This window comes from Saimiri boliviensis, chromosome X (genome assembly GCF_048565385.1).
Source record: "Saimiri boliviensis isolate mSaiBol1 chromosome X, mSaiBol1.pri, whole genome shotgun sequence".
Taxonomy (NCBI): domain Eukaryota; kingdom Metazoa; phylum Chordata; class Mammalia; order Primates; family Cebidae; genus Saimiri; species Saimiri boliviensis.
In genome coordinates this window covers 7,854,578-7,875,287 of record NC_133470.1, presented here as the reverse complement: position 1 = coordinate 7,875,287, position 20,710 = coordinate 7,854,578, and the positions used below count along the sequence as shown (strand labels likewise).

The 20,710-nt window shown below is 41.9% G+C and overlaps 1 protein-coding gene across 1 annotated transcript; it reads right to left on the bottom strand.

Moving 5' to 3' along the window:
* Nucleotides 1-2,182: 2,182 nt before the first annotated feature.
* On the bottom strand, nt 2,183-12,194 carry HCCS (holocytochrome c synthase). The gene is made up of 7 exons (XM_003920305.4): nt 12,030-12,194; nt 11,333-11,474; nt 8,537-8,688; nt 7,969-8,117; nt 6,486-6,605; nt 4,125-4,211; nt 2,183-3,505 (listed from the first exon to the last, which is right to left on the bottom strand). The coding sequence occupies exons 2-7, from the start codon at nt 11,430-11,432 to the stop codon at nt 3,307-3,309; spliced, it is 807 nt and encodes a 268-aa protein (XP_003920354.1). The 5' UTR covers nt 11,433-11,474; nt 12,030-12,194; the 3' UTR covers nt 2,183-3,306.
* Between the last annotated feature and the right edge of the window lie 8,516 nt (nt 12,195-20,710).

Below are 20,710 nucleotides of genomic sequence, written 5' to 3'. Positions count from 1 at the left end.
GATCAAAGGCTGTAACCTGTTCTTTTTCCATTTGATGATTTTAAACAACACGAGCTTGTTTAGAGCAAGCACCCAAACACCTGGTAATTCTTAAAATTGATCAAAATGGGGATTAGAGCCTCCTGTTACTCCTCTAACCCATTCTTCTTGGTGGGGGTGGGGGGAATAAGGCCAGAGGATGAGAGACTTAAATTCTATCTCAGTACTTTGATTTCTGTCCTTGCCGTTGTCAGTCATGAGGTGATAGCTAATATTTGCCAAATATTTCCACCCCCAGGCTCTGTTCTCAGTGTTTTTAGGCATCGTCTCAAAGCTAAGTTGGTTCTACTACTCTCATTTCATAGCTGAGAAAGCTGAGGCCCAAAGACAGTATCACACAGCAACTAAAGGGGAGAGATATACAAGTCATACAAGTCTGACAGTCACTGCAAAGGTGAGACAAGAAATGTGCATCACTTCACTTTCCCTAGGATGCAATCTCTGGGAGAGAGAAACCATGATAACTCAGTAAAGAAACTGATAACTATCTCCATATATTCAAAAATACTTATGTGAACCTGCACGCTGTGTATTACCACAATGTGTTCCTTAAATTGGAGTTCTAGCATTTACCACCATTTCATTTACAGACTGTCCATAAGACTGAGTTCCCTGCAAGTAGAGGTATTAGTCTGTTCTCATACTGCTAATAAAAACATGCCCAAGACTGGGTAATTTATAAAGGAAAGGGCCTTAATGGACTCACAGTTCCTCACGGCAGGGGAGGCTTCCCAATCATGGCGGAAGGTGAAGGAAGAGCAGAGGGACGTCTTATGAGACAGCAGGCAAAAGAGCTTATGCAGGGGAACTCCCATTTAAAGAACCATCAGATCTCCCGAGACTTACTCACTACCACGAGAACAGTATAGGGGAAACCGCCCCCATGATTCAATTATCTCCACCTGCCCTTGACACATGAGGCTTGTTAAAGTTCAAGGTGAGATTTGGGTGCGGACCCTGCCAAACAGTATCAGGGTCATACCTCTTGCAATTTTGTATTCCTAGTATGATGCACAAGGTGGACATAACTACATTCTGTTAGCCAGTGAACTCATAGGAATACTAAATGTTAATATGCAATCCATTTGTAGCTCCACCTTGTCTGCCAATACTTAGCCCGATGTTCAGTAATTTGTTTGATTCTGAATAGTGCTATTTCCACAGACACAAGACTTAGTTTAAGACCCCAGAGGAGGCCAGGCATGGTGGCTCACACTTACAATTCCAGCACTTTGGGAGGCCGAGGTGGGCAGATCACGAGGTCAGTAGTTCAACACTAGCCTGGCCATCGTGGTGAAACCCCATCTCTACTAAAAATACAATTAGCTGGGCATAGTGTCACGTGCCTGTAATCCCAGCTACTCATGAGGCTGAGGCAGGAGAATTGCTTGCACCGGGACCTGGGAGGTGGCGGCTGCAGTGAGCTGACATCACGCCATTGCATTCCAGCCTGGGCCATAGAGCGAGACCCTGTCTCAAAAAAACCAACCAAACAAACAAAAAAACACCAAAACAGAGAATATCCTAAATGAGTTTCAAGCTGTACCTGAAAACGCCTATCAGTATTAACCTCTGGACCCAATCAAGCGTAATCTAGACAAAGCAGCTCTGACAATTCAGGAAGTCATGGTTTTTTTCTGGAAGTGGTAAAAAGATGTATAAAACTGTTGGATCTTGTCATCAAGTTTGCTTATCTTAAATAATACCATAGCTCTATAAGAGGTGAATACTGCCTTTGTCCTAATTTTGTTTCCAGTTACAGTGCTTTATTTTTCATAAGAATGTCTTATCCCGCACTCACTCAGTGGCACTTAAGAACATCCCCCAAAATGCCAACAGTCATTATTTTCCTTTACAGTTTAAAAACATGTCATTAGTAGATGAGAAAGTGGCTGCTTTGAGTAGGGAGACTATAGTATTGCTTTTATAAAGATAGTATGTCTGAAGAAACAATGTTAAGTGTAAAATTACTCTGAAAAATTTTCAAAACCTGTGAACTATCAGCTTTATTTTTAAATACACAAGTATTTTGAAATGTAGAGTTTAAGGCTATTGTATTTCTTAAACTCCACACAAAACTGACAAATCCATACCAAATTAATCACAGGCTGCCAATTTCATCCACTAATTTAACACTACAGCATTCAGAGTAAATCAAAGGCTTTAATAGTATAGACAGTTTAAAAGAAACCAGCAGTCATTTGTAACATGCTGCTATAATTAGAACAACCAGTTTATGGATTACTGGTACAAAAAATGTCAATGGCAAACTTAGAGCTTCCTTAAAACAAACCAAAAACCTCTAGACCAACTGAGTTGATGCAAACATTCTTCATCTCAGAAAAACACTCATCTTAGGAATTTTAACACTCAGCCAAATATAAAATCATGTTTCACCGGAGACCATCACCGATCCTGGGACTTACGCCACACTTTCAAGGTTTGAATTAGGCCAACTTATAGGGGTTGTGGGGAGGGTGGAGGCTGCCAGCAGAAGAAGGAATGAGATTCGAAGTTGGGATAACTTGTCAAGTGCCAAAGACAATGAGGTGATCTGTTTGTTGGAAGCACAGTTACGTATCAGAATAACAGGAATTAAACGGAACATTTTTTTAAAAGGTATGTTCCAGAGCATAGTGTAGTTGAAAGTACTCTATAACAAGGTCTAGTCCAAGACATTCATATAAATCAGAATTTGGAGAGAATTTTGCTGAGTACCTTTCCAGTATATAACTTTGCATTTTGTTAAAGGTCACAATCATATCACAGGAACTTTAGAAATAATAGTAACTTTTAAAAAAAAGGCATAACTACCTCTCATTTATAATAAACAGTTTTGGTTAAAATATTTGGCCAGATGAAAGCTCCTGAGCATCACTGCAGACTCTCAGGTTTTACATCTTGAGTATTCCTGAGAAAACAGTAAAAAAAAAAAAGCAGTTTTCATCACTTTTTAAAAGCTCTTTTTCAGAGGTTGTTCCAGCTTTACTAGATGAAACACACAGGCAATACTGCAGGTAAGGAAAAACTGAGGTACTGCTTCCCACTTAAGCTAAGTAGGAAGAAAACAAAATGATCTGCTATAAACTGCAAGGTACAGTGCAATTCAAAAGTGAGTAGTGCATAGTATCCTTCGCTAAATGAAGGATAAAGTGTGATTACCCACTTGAAGTTACCATTATATCATAAGTGCAATTCAATTTGGGGAAAATAGTTTAATGTATCTCTCAGAAAAATAGTTTATATTTTTCCATCTCAAACAGTGCTTTACGAGGTCCAACGCCACCAAGCGACTTTCATTCTGTCCCATACTGCCGAAAGCGAATCCAAGGCAGGACGGACGTCCAGGATGGTGAACTGGTAGTCCTTGTTGACTTCGCCACCATCGTAATAATCAATCACATATCTAACTTCCGTCCCGCAACGGTTTATGATCCAATCATGCCTATCAAAAGGCAACTCATACCTAGAATAAAAACATGCCACTGAGTGTTAAAATGCTTGCTCTAAATTCAGTCCCAGTGTAAGCCATGAGAAAGCTGAAGAAGCACATGCAACCACCTGCTCCCAAACACCTAACTGGGGAAGTCAGTCAGACTTGAAGAATCACATAGCGAGCAGTACTAAGGGAAGATGGCACTAAAGAACTGTGATGAGTCCAGATAAGATGACAGCTCATCTGTTTACAAAGAAGTAACGTCAACAGGAAGTGACCTCGGCCAGGGAGGTCAGCTGACACACTGCAGTAATGCAGGTGTGAGCAATGAATCTGAACTATGCTGGAAAAGAAAGGGAGGATCACTAAGTGCATAAACCCAAAAAGACAGATCATGGGAAGAGTAAGAGGGCAAATCCAAGAACAGGGACGATAACTCCATTCAACCCTATGATAAACAGGAAGCAATCTACTACACCCTAATACATCTGCCCATTAATGGGCAAACCTCAGGGAGAGAAATAAATCTACAGCTGAATATGGATTAAGTTTTGCAAGATGGCACTGCAATTTTCAGATGGTTTTGGTGCGAAGAGAAAGTTGACCCTGACCTGAGGATGGTGAAACAACACTGTGCGCTGACACTCACCCCATCCAGGAACGAATTCGTGCCCTTGGTGAATACTCTTTTGCTTTCCCTCCAAACCGGATCAATGATGGACCACTAGGACACTCTCTAGAATTCCCCAAATAAGAAAAGTCTGTTAAAATATTTTCTTTTCTTTGACAAAGATGACGTTCTAATTTTTTAGTAATATACATTTTTTTCTGTATGCATTTCACATAATATCACATTTACAGAGAAAGGTAAGTTCTAAAATAATTCAAACAAGTGCCTATTTGTTAAAACTGTTCCTCTTTCCTTCCGCACTGGGTGTGTTCCACTGCCTCCTCTTCCTTCTGGATATATCTATACTGCACTTTGCAGGAGTCAGGAAACAGGGCCTTTCCATTTGGTGTAGGAGGACAGGCACATTAAAAACAAACCAGCCTCAAGTATTGTACATCATGCTTCTTTCTCTTTGGCACAGAGCAGCTGGGGTTTTCAGACAAACAAGAAAATCCTATACTCTTCTTTCATTTCAAACCAATGAACAGCTTTTATGAAGAAAGGAAAATGATGGATTAATCCCTATAAATGGATTGTAATTAATGTTGGGCCAGTTCCTTAATAACTACACATAGGCTGAGGGGTGGTGGAGTCCTAGCTGGCAAATGCACTCCCTCGGCCTGCAGACCCCTGCTGAGGACTCTCTAGGTGCCAGCCCTCTATGGGCACGGGGGTGTAGCAGTGCCAACAAGACCCTCTATGCCCTGTCCTCGTGGAGTTCACAGCTCACCTATAGGCTAGACAGACAGCTGTTTCCCAGACAGAGGGGGTGGTGGCTAAGACAGAAGGCCACCTATCTTGTTAGCTGCTCCCATGGGTAAGACAGGCTTTGGTATTCATTTGTTTAATTAAGTGGGAGGGAGAAAAAATTCCAAAGTATAAAGGACTCCTATTTGAGGACTTATGAGTTACTTTTCTTCTTTTAGGAACTGCTCCTTAACATCTCTTCTCAAGAGGGTCACAGGCAAAAAGGCAAACTCAATCTAGGTAAAACTTTTTCCTGGAGACCATAGCATGAGTCTTTAAAAGGTCTACTTAATTTTGATGGAAAATAACTGGAAAAGGAATTGAAACTGACAAAATGAAATTCCCTTTTCTCTTTGCTCCATAATCACACAAGTAACTAGCAGGTGGTCTTAATTATAATACATTTTTAACGTAGGTCACTGCAAACACTTGTGGCTCCTCTCAGGTCAGTGGTTACTGAGGAGAATGTGGTTGCAGTTGTTCCCCTCTCACATGCACCCACCCCAGGTCTGAGGCCCAGCCAGTGACAGCCAGGGTGTGCAACTAATGAACTTCACAATGCAAATATTAAAAACAAACAAAACACCTTAAAAAATTAAGTGGACTTTAGTAAACCACTGTTTATGATATAATCTGGCTCTAACCAGCACTAGATGCAGTGCTCCAGATACACTCAGTCTAGTCCCCACCTGAAATAGACTAAGTGAGACACCCTGGGGGTGGGGCCCAGCATGCTGGGTTTTAACAAACCTTCCCTGTGATGCTGATGCACACTCTAGTGTGAGAACCACTACTCCCAACAGAATGAAGTCCTGTCTCCTTTAACACACACAAGTGCATTTACCTATTGTCCCTGAGAAAAAGGGCTCTCAGTTAGGACATCTCTCTGTGTTTAGTCCTAATGGGGAGTCAATAAATGCTACTGAGGGAACAAAAATGTCTTTCCCACCTCCCTTGGGGCAGATGGCATTTTAGCATCTCCCTACTCACATGCTTTGCTTTCGAAGGGCTGTGATGCTCCTTCTGCTGAGAGGTGGGGTCTCTGTCCCATCCCCTTGAATATGGACAGGATCCTGACACTTGAGACTTCCCAGGCTGGGTCAGAAAAGGAGATGCTTTTTGGAACACTAGCTATTGGAACCTAGCCACCATGATATGAGGAAGCCGAAGCAGCCACATTCAGAGGCCATGGGCAGGTGTTCTGGCCAAAACCCAGTACCACTCATGAGAGGAGTAAACAGTTAGGCCTTCAGAAGACTCTAGCCCATGGCTCAGAAGCCATCCTGACCACTGAGTCTTCACAGCTGAGGACCCAGACATCAAGGAACAGAGACAAGCCACCCTTACCCTGTCCTTGCTGTACTCCGGACCCACTGAATCCACAAGCCTAATAAAATGGTTGCTATTTTTCACATGACTAAGAAGGGTGGCCTGTCATGCAACAATTGTCACTGAGAGCCATGACTGCTATATGACATGTTTTATTAGAACAATGAATTATTGGAATAAAATGTTAAAACTCTAGAAAGCTGATAGGAAATAAGAAAGATACTCCGTTTTTTTTTTTTTTTTTAAGATCTCAAACATACTTACGCAGCATGAAGGGCTTCCCACTTCAAAATCTCCTTCCAAGCTTGCTCGTTATTCTGATTGTGAATTCTAATGATATTATACATATCCTTCTGACTGATATCCTCATCTTTCCACTTCCACCTAGGAAAGAACATCTGGGAAAATCTGACAAATGTTCCTGATAATGCCATAAAGTTAATCCACATATTTTCATAAGATGATTTATTCAACATTCCCCTTTGAGAAAGAACTAAGAATGGTCATTTTCTCTGAATTTAACAGACTTAAGGCTCATTTTCAAGATGCACCCATGATCATGGAACAGCACTATAAATCCAAAGCTACCATAGAAGCATTTAAAACAAATATAGAAAGTTCACCTTAGTCTCTTTTTACTGAGTCACAGTAAACCAGTTACAGAATCATGAGGTGACATTTGTTCAGACAGTGCCACTGATCAATGATTACCTAACTTTTTCTAAACATTTTATCTAACAGTGTTTCCAGTTCCTTAAAAAACCTATTACTGACTGTGATGGTTCATTTTATGTGTCAACCTGACTATGCCACAGGACACCCAGACATTTGGTCAAACTTTATGCTGGGTGTGTCTGTGAGGGTGCTTTTGAACCTGAGTAACATTCTTTTTTTTTTTAATAGATTAACTTTTTTATTTTTTAATTTATTTTATTTATTTATTTTTTTAATTGCATTTTAGGTTTTGGGGCACCTGTGATGAACATGCAAGATTGTTGCATAGGTACACACATGGCAGTGTGGTTTGCTGTCCTCCGTCCCCTCACCCGTATCTGTCACCTCTCCCCGTGCTATCTCCTCCCACCTCCCCACCCCCCGCCCCTCCCCCATTTCCCCCCAACGGACCCCAGTGTGCAGTGCGCCCCTCCCTGCGTCCATGTGTTCTCATTTGAACCTGAGTAACATTCTTATCAGTAGGCTAAGTAAAGTGGATTGCCTTCCCTGCTCCATGTGGGTGGGTCACATCCAATCAGTTGCAGACCTGAATGACAAAAAGGCTGACCTTTCCATTAGCCAGAGGGAAAGCCTCCTGCATGACTGCTTGAGCTGGGACATTGGGCTTTTCCTGCCTTTGGACTTGAACTGAAACATCATCAGTTCTTCTTGCATCTTAAGCCCACTGGCTTTCAGACTTGGCTCTCCTGGGTTTCCAGCTTGCTGACTGCAGATCTTCGGACTTCTCAGCTTTACATAGTTGTGTGAGTCAATTCCCTACAATAAGTATCTTCTTGCCCTCTTTACCTCCTGCTTCCCCACACATATCCTATTGGTTCTGTTTCTCTGGAAAACCCTGATTTAATACACTGGCCTTGCACTTACATTCTGACAGGTCTGAAAAATCAGGTGATTATAAACTGAATACATAAAAATTTGTTATATTGTTTTGAAGGTAAAAAATCTCTTTAGCATATAACTCTTGGATACATTTGACAAGCAAATTTTTACTTTAAATAATATGCTCACTCACCCTTTCCTTAACATTGCATTCCAGAACATCTGCTCAGAAGGGTAAACCCACTTTTTCTCTGAATCTGCTCTGGGAATGGAAGACTCTTCTCTGACAGTAGACAGTGCAAATGGCTGATCTGGAGCTGGTGTTTGATTGGGTGGTGGCATCTAAATAAAATAAGCAGATTTGCTTTTATAGGATATGAAGTCAAAGGCAATATAGTTAACTACTTCCTGGAAAGCAATATGTCACACAAAAAGCACAGATTACTTATTAAATCAGTGACATAAAAATTTCAGAATTCTCAGATAATTTGACTGTTTTGAAGAGTCAGATTACTGAAGTTGTGTTTCTTCATTGATTAAGTTCTCACATGTGGTAAACACTGGTTAAATTTTTGGCATCTCCTTTGAAAAAATTTAGAAGAAATGTCAACAAGGAATAAGAAGTAAAAACTAATGCCAGGGTCTTCAGGCATTTCTAAAAACTTTTTTATGACAAGCTTTTCAAAAATGACTTGTCTTGGGAGACTATACAAGCATCTCTGCATAAATAGCTCCAGAAAGAAAAGATGAGTGTGGATTACCAGATTTGAAGGATCTAGGTTCTCCTTATTCTCAGCTGTGGTGCTCCTAATGGGACACTCCACGTACTCGTAGGCGCGTTCCTGGTGGGCAGGCATAGAGTATCTTTTCTTCTCACAGGTTGGGTCAGATGGCTCTGCACTCACTGGACAGCCTGAAATAATCAAGTGTAAAAACGGTGTCACCATGAAGGCAGGACATCTAGCTCTCTCAACAGGAGCCCTAAAGAGCTGAATTTCTGACCAATTGTTTACCACTGTAGGAAAAGCCAGGTTTCTTCTGTTTAAATCTACCAAGAACTGAGCTAGCTAACATTCCAAAATCCTAAAGATGAGAAGATTCTAAAATGTACTTTTCCTTTGAAAGAAAAATGAGTACCCATTCTCTAATGTCACATCCCCAGCAAAAATCAGCCAAAAAACCTTGGCAGTTGGAAGAGCATGTGTTATCCATGCCATGGCTTTAGTAACCTGGCTGGATGAGCAGCTGGGAGTTGTTAGTGGAACCTAAGTGGGGACCAACCATATTTCACAGGGTCTCCTTGACTTTCCATTCACTAGTTCCAGAGAAGCCCAGCCCCAGTCAGGACACAGCTGTGATCCAGGCTTTCAATACTGATGTATTATCTCAGGTACAAGGAATGGGAGAAGAACAGAGGAGACAACACAAAGGCTATTGGAAAAAAAAAATCTGAATGCCGCTCTGCCTTGTCCCAAGACTGAAACAAGGCACAGGAAAACTACGTGGCCTAGGTAATATTCCCATCAGTCAACAGCGAGAGAGTTTAACAGGAAAAGGCAGAAATTAAAGAAAACATTCCATGACCCATATGGGATCAAGATGCTCATTACAAGGGAAGGTCTGAGCCTAATGAGATGAGCAATAGCAAGCACGATGCCCAAAGACCCAGGATGCTGATCCCAATTAGTGGAAGACTAAGAAGCTGGTTCAGAGAATAAGCCAGCACTTGGAGAGCTGCGACCCAGAAGACAGCTGCTCATGTAATAGAATCCTGGCCTCAGGCAACAGCAGTAACTACAGCAATACACACGAAAAAGATGAGTTTGCTTTCATCACCTTCCCTGCACTTCTCCTCCCAAGCCCTCATTTCCTGATAACCTGTGCTGCTGCCCACTTTAGCGGTGAAGGAAGACTTGCTATGCCTTCCCTCTCTACCACTGAAAGCACCAATCCTTTCCAAGTCATGGATCCCAGTTGGGTGTTAGAAAGAAAATAAGGTTTCCATTTTTCAAATCATATAACCAGCAGCCCCTTTGATCTCCTATAGATATCCACATTTTTCACTAATGTAATAAGTCTGATAGCTCTCCAAGATACATAGCAAATGACATAAAACCAGAGAAAGGGCTTTAGGATCTCCCTGAGGACACTCAGAACAAGAGCATACCTGCTTCAGCTGATCTGTTTCAATTCTTCCTATACAAAGAAACCCCAGAAGAACACCGTCTGTCCTTGTCCAAGGTCACAGAACTTTTGCTGGCTTTGCCACTTACCACCTATGTGACTTGGAGCATCAGTTACTCCAACCCTTAGTTTCCTGACTATAAAAAAGGGGGAAAATCAACCACACAGCTATGACAATGAGAATGTAAGCTCCACCAGGCAAAGCTGCATTTCGTACAATGCTATTCTTTTGTGCAGAAACAAACCCAGCAGTGCTTGGTACAGAATGGGCAGTGACCTCTCAGAATAGGCTGGCTGACTGAAGAAATGAGTAACAGCGGCACATGCATTAGTACTCAGTAAGCACACCATGCTGCTTCTGCCCCTCACAACTTACTGATTCAAGCCATAATTAAATATGAACAATCTAAAGTAGACATGCATCAATTAAAAATGAAAGACAGCTTTTCCATTTTCATTTTCTTATCTAAAGAATGGACAGCAAGCCCATTAGGTGATGGCTTACTTTTACATAGAAGAATATTGAAATGGCTATGGGAGCAAAGGTTATTTATTAAGACAGCCAGATCTAGACAAACGTTTCTCAACCTTGGCCCTCTTGATATTTGGGGCTAGCTGATTCTTTGTTGGGGGTCTGTTCTGTACATTGTAGGATGTTTAGGAGCACTCCTCGTCTCTATTCACTTTCCTCTCAGTTGTGACAACCAAAAATGCCTCCAGATATTGGCAAATGTTCCCTGTGGGAAGTGGGGATTGTCCCCCTCCAGCTGAGAGTCACTGATGTAGGCACCAGTAATCTTTGGGAAGTTGGGGCTGGTTTAGAGTACTCACTATGATCTCATGTACTATCTCAACCTGTTAGTGACAGGCCTGTGAAGTATTATTATATCCTCATTTTACAGATGACGGACTGAGACTTACAGAGCTAACTTGTTTAGAGTCATAAATCTCAATAAGAGGCAAAATAAGGACCAGGCCTAGGGTGCCTGACTGCCATGCCTACCAGCCTCAGCAGCATAATACACTGCCTCTTCCTTTAGAGCCTTTCAAGAACTTTTTAAGACACAGTCTCACTGTCACCCTGCTCAGAGTGCAGTGGTACAATCTCGGCTGACTGCAACCACGGCCTCCCAGGCGATCATGTCCACCTTAACCTCCCGAGTCGGTGGTACTATGGGTGCCCACCACCATATCTGCATAATGTTTGGGTTTTTTTTGTAGAGGAAGGTTTTTGCCGTGTTGCCTAGGCTGGTGTTGAACCCCCGAGCTCAAGCAATCCACTCACCTTGGCCTCCCAAAGTGCTGTCACAGGCCTGACCCACGGTGCCTGGCAGTGAATTATCTTTTATTTTTATAGACAAAGGGCCGATTACCTTTCATTTTCCCTTCATGCATTGGGCATCCTGAAGATGGGGATGCTGAAGCATTTGAGGCCTGAACTGCAACAGCAGGAGTAGACGGAGACAAACCCATGGCTGGAAACAGTGCTGACACCAAGCAATTCTGTATTTCCACCTGCCAAAAACAAAGAGACAGATTAATGTCTCTGGACTCAAAACTATTCTTTCGTTATTCCTAATCTGGCCAACCCTTGTTCCTCCTCTTTATCATCCCATGGGCATCTACCAGGCAGGATACCAACTTCGAAGGACAACTTTAATATATTGCTACTTAGGGAAATACTGCGAAACCTACAGCAACCTCTGGGGGGACGTTTCTAAGGCAGTGAGATTTTGGGGACTGAGGTAAGGCAGTCGCTGAGAAACCACGACACTACCAGGAGGTATAGTCCTGAGGCAGGGTGGAGGTGGGGGTTTCCTAGGAGTCGTGACCCGGGTGGAGGAGGGGAGGCCCATTAAGCCCAGACTTAACCCCGGTCCCCAACGCCTTAGCGAGGGACTGGGGGTCCGGGAAGGGTGCGGCGCATGAAGATAAATCAGAAGAAAGGAAGGGACAGCGGAGGTCAAGGCGCTGCCAAGTGTCTTCCCCACACCGTCCCAGCGCGTGCCCACCGGCTCCAGCCCGCGGTCCCCAGACCAAACCGGCCACAGTCAGCCCGCCCTTCTGCACCTGAGCCCTCCCCCGGGCTGCTCCGGGCGGCCGGTACCGCCTTCAATCCCAAACTCGAACCCAGAGCAGCAACGACTTTCGCCACCACCGCCGCCGCCGCCGCCACCTTCCTCTCGCTCGGTCACCGCTGTGGCCGCGGTCACCGCCGGCGTTCTCTCCTGCCGCTACTTCCTTTTTAGAAGGCGGGACTTCCGGGCACGCGAGAGGCGGGCTGAAGAGTAATGTTTTCCGTCAATCACGGAGAGCGGGTTCCGTTCTCTCCGCGCCTCCGCCTGTAACCGCAGAGGGGGCCGCTCTCTGGGCCCGCCCCTCAAGGCCAGGAGGCTTTTTCAAAATGTCCGCGCTGGCAGGGAAGGTTGTCTGGTACAGAGGCTTCCCTAGAGTGAAGATCTCTGCTATGTATGCTTTATGCGGCAGAGGGAGTGCTCTGGAGGAGTTTTTAAATTTCAGTTTCCTTAAATGTTATCCCATCAGTTTTAATTATAGCAGTGATTCAAGAAACATTAGCAGGTGCCCATAACTGTGGCTGGCGGAGATCCAAAAGTGAACAAGACAGTGTTCGGGCTGCCAAGGTCTTCTTCACTGGGTATGTGATTTTGAATGTCTGTATTTTCATTTACCTCCAACGGAAATTTAGCATTTTTTTCCATCGGGAATGTAGGCAACAAATCCTAGTACTATTAGCTACATATGGCACTAATAGACATCAGAGATAAACTATGTCACATGTGGTTGTTGTGTCTATCTCAAAATATCATCCATCCACTACTTTGAAATTAAAGTAATTTGATCATATTACTTAAAGTGTTAGTAAATAAACATATATCTTTATAACTAGTGGATCTGTGAAATACGTCCAGATGCCCCCTGGTGCAGGAAGTGTTGGGGGCTCACAGCTTTCAGCTGAGTCTCCAGGGATTGTCCTCTGCCTAAGAGAATTGCCGCACACAAAATCACATTTCCTCCTTGGGAACAGTCTGCATCCTATGAGGGTTTCTGCAAAGGCACATAAGCCCAGGCCCCCTAGTCCCAAGGGGGACAACTCAGAAGGGCCATCCTGGCATCAGAGCTGTCTACAGGATAGCCTGAGGTTTCCATTTCAACTACATTGACTACATCACAGCTCAACTTCTCTCTTTACCCACAATTATTTTATACCTCCCACAATTCCCTTTCACTCTGATAATTCTGTTTTGTTACCCACAATTCTCTTTTCCACAATTCTCAGTTCCTTGCACAATCTTCTGTCTCCCACAATTCCTGTTTCTCTCACCATCCCAAGTCACTCCCAAAATTCTATTCCTTCCCACAATTCATTTTTCTGTCTGACAATTCCTTGTCTTGCTCATAATCATCTTGTTTCTCCCACAATTCCCTTTGTCTCCCACAATTCACATTTCTGTTCCACAATTCCCTGTCTTGCCCATAATTCTCTTCTTTTTCCCACAATTTGCTGGCTTTCCCAACAATTCTTTATTCTTTCCTACACATTCTTATATCTCTCAAAATTCTATTTCCCACAGTCCTGTTTCTCCCAGAATTCTTTGTCTTTTCCATCATTCCCTATGACTCTGTCTCTCACAATTCTTTTCTCTCAAAATTAGTCATTTCCACAGTGTTCTGTTCATTCACAATACTGTTGTTATTCCCCAGTCTCTCCCATAATTCCCCATTCTCTCTCATAATTCTGTTCTCTCACAATATTTTTTCATGATCTCCTTTCTTCCACAATTCTCTCTTCATTCTCATTAGCCCTTCTCTCCCACACACTTTACTCTCTCCCATGATTCCCTGTATCTCCCAGAATTCTCTATTCTCTCCTCTACTTCCCTGTCTCTCTCCTAGTTCTCTGTTCTTCCACAATTCCTTATCTTAAACATAATCCTGTATTCTATGCTACAATTTCCTCTCTTTCCTGTCTCCCCCACAATTCTTTGTTCTTTCACAGAATTCTCCACTTTTACAATTCTCCATTCTCTCAAAATACTCCATTACAATTCCCCAGTCTTTCTACTAACGCCCATTCTCTCTCATAATTCTGTTTTCTCACAATATTCTCTTTCACAATTTTCTATCCCACATGTGTTCCTTTTCTCCCAAAATTTTGTCTCTTCCACAATTTTTTGTTCTCTCCCACAATCCTGTCTCTCTCACAGTTCTTTGTCCTGTCCTCTCCCACAATTCCATGTTTCTCCCACAGTTCTGTTCTTTTACAGCTCCCTAGTCTGTCTCCCAATTCCACATTGTCTCACAATTCTCTGTTCTCTCATGATACTTTATTATCTCCCACAATTCTCCCTTCTCCCATAATTCTCCCTTCTCTTCCACAATTCCCTATTTCTCCTACCATTTTCTATTCTTTACCACAATTCTCAGTTCCCTTTCACAGTTTCTCAGAATACCCAAGCCTGGTCCTGTAACTTCAGTGTTTCCCAAGAGCAGGGCAAGAAAGGGAGGTTTTTCAGGCCCATAGACAGAGCAATGGAAGAGGATGCAGCCTGGGCATGACACAGAAGGTAGGTCAGGGAAGAGCACAGCTCACTTTGGATGGAGGTATGGGAGTGGGCAAGAAGGAAAGCAGGGCCCAAGTGGAAGAGCATGCCCCAGATAAATGGTGCGTGATCAAGAGGAAAATGTACAGTAGGAGGGTTTGTGGTTATAAGGAGAACAGGTGTCAGGAAAGTTGTGACTAAGGGGGAGCACAAAAGACCAATTCTTTGATTTTTTCCACAATTCCTGAATTCTTTCACATAATTTCCTATTATAGCACTTGACAAAAAATTACAATTATATATTTGAATGTGTGATTCTCTTACCTATGTATGATTTTCTGAAGTTAGAGAATAGATCTTATTTAGCTTTTTATCCCCTATATCAGCACAACTCAAAATGTGTCCTGCCAGTAGGGACCAGTTCACACACTGTTACCATTCTAATATGAGATGAGGAGCTTTCACCACAGGTAAAGCAAAACATTCCTTGCTTCATCAAGTCAAGAAAGTCTTACTATGAAAAATGTCTCATCTCAGATAAAATTGTGCTTAGTAACATAGCAGATTCATATTATAGCACAAGATTCTTATCGGTACCTGGACTGGCCCTTCAGTAGCACTGCCCTATCATTACAGTGTAGTTTCTGTTGTATAATTGAGTGCCCACTAAAGCAATCAGAAGCAGACACTGATGGGATCACAGAGTCAATGAATCTTGAACAACATCACTCATTCAACAGTATTTATGGAGCATCTATGTTGTGTCAATTACTGTGGGAAGTGCTGAGAATTTAAAAGTGCTAGACAGCCGGGCACGATGGCTCATGCCTGTAATCCCAGCACTTTGGGAGGCTGAGGCGGGTGGATCACAAGGTCAGGAGTTCGAGACCAGCCTGGCCAAGATGTTGAAACCTCATCTCTACTAAAAATACAAAAATTAGCTGGACGCAGTGGCATGCTTCTGTAATCCCACCTACTCAGGAGGCTGAGGCAGGAGAATCGCTTGAACCTGGGAGGCAGAGGTTGCAGTGAGCCGAGATCGTGCCATTGCACTCCAGCCTGGGTAACAGAGTGAGACTCCATCTCAAAAAAAAAAAAAAAAAAAAAAAAAAAAAAAAGTGCTAGACAGACTCCTTGCTCTCAGGGAATTTACATTCTAGTAAATGAATAGATCAGATAACAAACAATCCAACAGAAACAGGTAAATAATTTCAGATCCTGAGAAAAGCCAATTAATTGACACAGGTAGTGTCACAGAGATTGAGGGATGGAGGTCTACCCACCCCATGGGTGGATGATCTGTGGAGCAGAAAGTTTGTATTCCCTGGGAGCTTGTTAGAAATGCAGACTTTCAAGTCCCTTCACAGAGTCACCGAGTCAAAATCTGTCTTGTAACATGATCCCCAGATGATAAGTGCACACGATATAGATTGAGAGCTCAGGATACCTTCTCAGATATGGTTGTCAGTAAAGACCTCTCTGAGAAGGGTGACATTTTAGCTGAGACCTGAGTGTTGAGAAGGATATATGTAAAGGTGAATGCAAAGAGTGGTCCAGACAATGAGAATTCCATGGTAAAATGTTCCAAGATCAGAAGGAACAGGGGAAGACCAGTGTGGCCCACACAGAATGAGTCAGGGACAGAATGGTTAGTGGTGTTGTTGGGGCTGGATTATGCCATAGGCCATGAGGAAGTTACATTTTCTTCTAATTGAACTGTGAAGCCATGGAAGGGTTTTTAAAAATAAGAGTCATTTGATTTGACAATAGAGATAGCTTTTCTCAACTTTGCTCTTCACCACTCTCCAGTTATACCTGGAGACCTTCACTTGGTTCTATGACAGCACTGCCCATGAACTTCATAGAATGTGGTCTTTGCTAAGGCCTAAATGAATAAAGGCAAGTTCCTAAGACACAGCCAGGAGACCCCCCCACTTATTTGTCTGTGTTCCATGGGGTCTGCCAGAATTCATCATGTATGTACTCAGAGGAACCACATCTACATGAGAGGCTAGGGCTGCCTCTTACTTTTGAAAATGAACACTGCTTTTCCTTAAAGGGATTTATTGCCAATAAAATTATAGATGGCCAGAGGTTATCATTCTATTTAATATTCTCACAACCATTGTAATAACTTCAGAGGATATATTACTAATTGGTAGGTCCCAAGCTTTTTTGTGTTTTTATAAGAGTCAAGGGTTTCTTAACACAGACCTCTAAAAATTCAATTAATTAATTCACTGATTGTGGATGGCCACCTTATATGATGGAACACTCCCAATTTCTTATCTGAAACCTAGTTTCATGTCTCCAGATGTATACAGCACATTGCTTTTTGAGAAAGTTTCTTTAATTTATAGCTGTACTTATTTAAGACTGGACTTCCCTTAATATCTGCCAAGGGAATCTGAGTGGGCACTAATGAGCCAACAGTGAGATCAATTCAGAAAACTTAAGGCTATTCTTTATGAATGCCAACAGGGAGATTGCCCAGCCTTTTCTCATGCTGGGGAATTAAGTGGGGATGAGATTTGTTAGGAGACAGAGCGCTGATTCCCTCTATGGCAGTGCTTCTCAACTAGGGCTGATTTTGCTAGCCCTATCCTGGGAGTATTTGACAATATCTGGAGACATTTTTTTGGTTGTTACACTGAGGATAGTGGTTATTAGTGAAATCAAGTGGATAGAAGTCTGACATTCTGCTAAGTATCCTATAATGCAAAGGCCAGCTCTAGCAACAAAGATTTATCTGGCCCCAAATGTCAATAATGTTAAAGTAGAAAGACTCTATTCTAGGAAAACCAAAGGCCAGAAACTTCCTCTCCTTGATACCTGGCAGCTAGAGCATGGGCTTCTACTTTCTCAGCTTACTCAATATATATATATATATATATATATATATATATATATATACACACACACAGGTATTGATCGACTTACGATCTATACAACTTACGACCATTCGACTTTACGACCACAATCGCTAGCCACGACTGCTCCGCATCTGGCAGCGCAAACGTTGCCCAGCTGGGCGTACGGCAGTGCGGACCAGCTTCTGGCAGCACCACCATCTCCGCATGCACCATTTGAACTGTACATATAGCCTACTCAACTTACGACCAAATCGTGTTACGGCCGTTCCGCGGTCGTAAGTCGAGCACTGCCTGTGTGTGTGTCTATGTGTGTGTGTGTGTATATATATATATATATATATATGTACACACACTCAAACATACAGGCATGTGGTGTGCATTAAGTAACTACACTGGGACTATTTAACTCATTATCCCTTCTTTCTACCCCGAACCAACACACACAGTCATTCAGAAGCAGAAATGGGGGAAGGAACTCACTGTTTTCAAGTCATAAAAACTATTAATATTATTATTGAAGTTATTATGATAAAGTTACTGATCCAGTTGTTGTCACAAGTGCTCCCTTATGAATCCTTAGATTTAACATGGCATGCTGAAAAAGATGGGAATAGCACTGGTAAGAATGGGTGAAATGAACATTGTTCTGGGGAGGAGTTCTGGAGAGCCATGTGAGTCACTACCCACACAGGCAGGAGACATCAGTATAGTCTTGGCTAGAGGAGTGAGGAATTTCGTCTTTTCTTCCCTATGGAAATAATTAGTAGTGGATACAGTTACCAATGTTAGAAATGGGGAAACCATGGGGTTATGTTAATGAAATTTCCAGTGGGTATTGGATTTGCCTTCCAATTTTTAAAGCATAAACTGTAACCAAAGACCTTCTGACATACTTATTCTTTCTAAAAGGATAAGGATGGTAGAATACAGTTGTCTGAATTTACCATCTTACTGCATAAAGAGAAATCTAAGGTGAAGTAAATAACAAGAGAGGAGTAAAAAAAATGGCTACTGATTTTGAGAAATATTTAGGTTTAGGGGCAAGATGAGTTCAGGCTGCACTCGAGGTGATAATGGTTATATAGGCAGCGAAATCTGAGAAGCAGTTCAGAACACAGAATTAGAACTCTGGAAAGAGCTAGTTGCAGATATGGAAATTAAGTTACCAGGTTTGGTTGGATGTTAAGCCATAAGAATGGATGGTAAAATCCTTCGAGGCTTTGATTTTCTTTGCTCTCATTCCAAATTTACCAGAGAACTTCCTTAGTTTGGCTTTCCTATTAGGAAGCGAACACTTCACTAGCCAACATAAATTCCTTCTTCCTTGGCAGTTTTATTTTTTATTGTAAGCAGTATGAATTAATAAATTGGAGAAAATAGGAGTGATGGAAGGAAAATCAAGAAGGCAAGGTATGAGTGGCTATAGAGAAAGGAGGGAAAGGCTCTTTTGAGTGGTTTGGATTTATTCTAAAATAGGATTTAAAAATTAAAGCCACAGAAGACAAGTTGACAAACCATTCTCTACTACCACCACATGAAATGCAGTTTTCTAAGAAATGTGCTTTGGGGGATACTAAAACTCATGTTTTAATTCTTGAATCCTAGTAGGTACAGGACATGACCTCTGAATTGACATTTTTATTTTACCATCTTAACTATTTTTCAGTGTACAATTCAGTGGCATTAAATATAATACGTTCACAATATTGTGCAACTGTCGCTATGAATTGATTTTTAAAGGCTAATTAGGGATTATTTCAGTATGGCAAACACTGCTAGATGCTATAGAACGGTTATTCTCTCCTTGACCCCATTTTTAAAACACAAATAGTAGCATACTTTATATAGGGATTTAACTGTTGTTCTTCACCTAAAATATCTTGGAGGTTTTCCATATCAGTGTTTCTTTTTATTTAACAGATTCAATGATTAAGATATAAATTTTCATATCAGTATATACAGTGTTCCTTTTTGTTTGTATTTAAGACAGGTACACTATTCTATGATATTGATTAATACAATGCATGTAACTGGTCCCTTACTAATGAACTAAATTTATGTTATTTCTAATACTTTCCTATTACAACAGTACTACAATGAGTAATACTGTGCTTACATCATTACTCACACTGTGTGAACATATCTGTGTAATACCTAGACTTAAAATGACTGGGTCAAAGGGAATGTGCTTTTAGAACTTTGATAGTCACTTCTAAATGACCCTTAATAGGTGGTTGTACCAATTGTAGCTTCTTCCCTCAGAAGTGGATGAGAGTGCCTGGTTTTCCACACCTTTTTCAATAAAGCATATTGCTCTTTATTTTTCTATTGATTTGTAGACATTCTTTATAAGGAAATTAACCTTTCTTCTGCACTATGCGGTTGGAATATTTTCTTTCTTTCTTTTTTTTTTAGGAGCCAGAATTGATTGATTGATTGATTGATTGATTGATTGCATTTTAGGTTTTGGGGTACATGTGAAGAACATGCAAGGTTGTTGCATAGGTACACACATGGCAGTGTGGTTTTCTGCCTTCCGTCCCCTCGCCTGTATCTGTCATTTCTCCCCATGCTATCTCTTCCCACCTCCCCACCCCCCGCCCCTCCCCCATTTCCTCCCAACAGACCCCAGTGTGTAGTGCTCCCCTCCCTGTGTCCATGTGTTCTCATTGTTCAACACCCGCCTATGAGTGAGAACATGCGGTGTTTGATTTTCTGCTCTTGTGTCAGTTTGCTGAGAATGATGGTTTCCAGGTTCATCCATGTCCCTACAAAGGACGTGAACTCATCGTTTTTGATGGCTGCGTAATATTCCATGGTATATATGTACCACATTTTCCCTATCCAGTCTATCATCATTGGGCATTTGGGTTGGTTCCAGGTCTTTGCTATTGTAAACAGTGCTGCAATGAACATTCGTGTGCATGTGTCCTATAGTAGAATGATTTGTAATCCTTTGGATATATACCCAGTAATGGGATTGCTGGGTCAAATGGGATTTCTATTTTTAGGTCCTTGAGGAATCGCCACACTGTCTTCCACAGTGGTTGAGTTAATTTACATTTCCCCCAACAGTGTAAAAGTGTTCCTATTTCTCCATGTCCTCTCCAGCATCTGTTGTTTCCAGATTTTTTAATGATCGCCATTCTAACTGGTGTGAGATGGTATCTCAATGTGGTTTTGATTTGCATTTCTCTAATGACCAGCGATGATGAGCATTTTTTCATATGTTTGTTGGCCTCCTGTATGTCTTCTTTTGTAAAGTATCTGTTCATATCCTTCGCCCATTTTTGAATGGGCTTGTTTGTTTTTTTCT

Excerpts from the sequence above, each read along its gene's own strand:
- HCCS (XM_003920305.4), bottom strand. The coding sequence starts at position 11,432 with ATGGGTTTGTCTCCGTCTACTCCTGCTGTTGCAGTTCAGGCCTCAAAT. Across the intron at positions 8,118-8,536 it reads ACCTAGATCCTTCAAATCTG|ATGCCACCACCCAATCAAAC; the intron begins GTAATCCACACT and ends TATTTTATTTAG. Across the intron at positions 6,606-7,968 it reads AATGCAATGTTAAGGAAAGG|GTGGAAGTGGAAAGATGAGG; the intron begins GTGAGTGAGCAT and ends GTTCTTTCCTAG.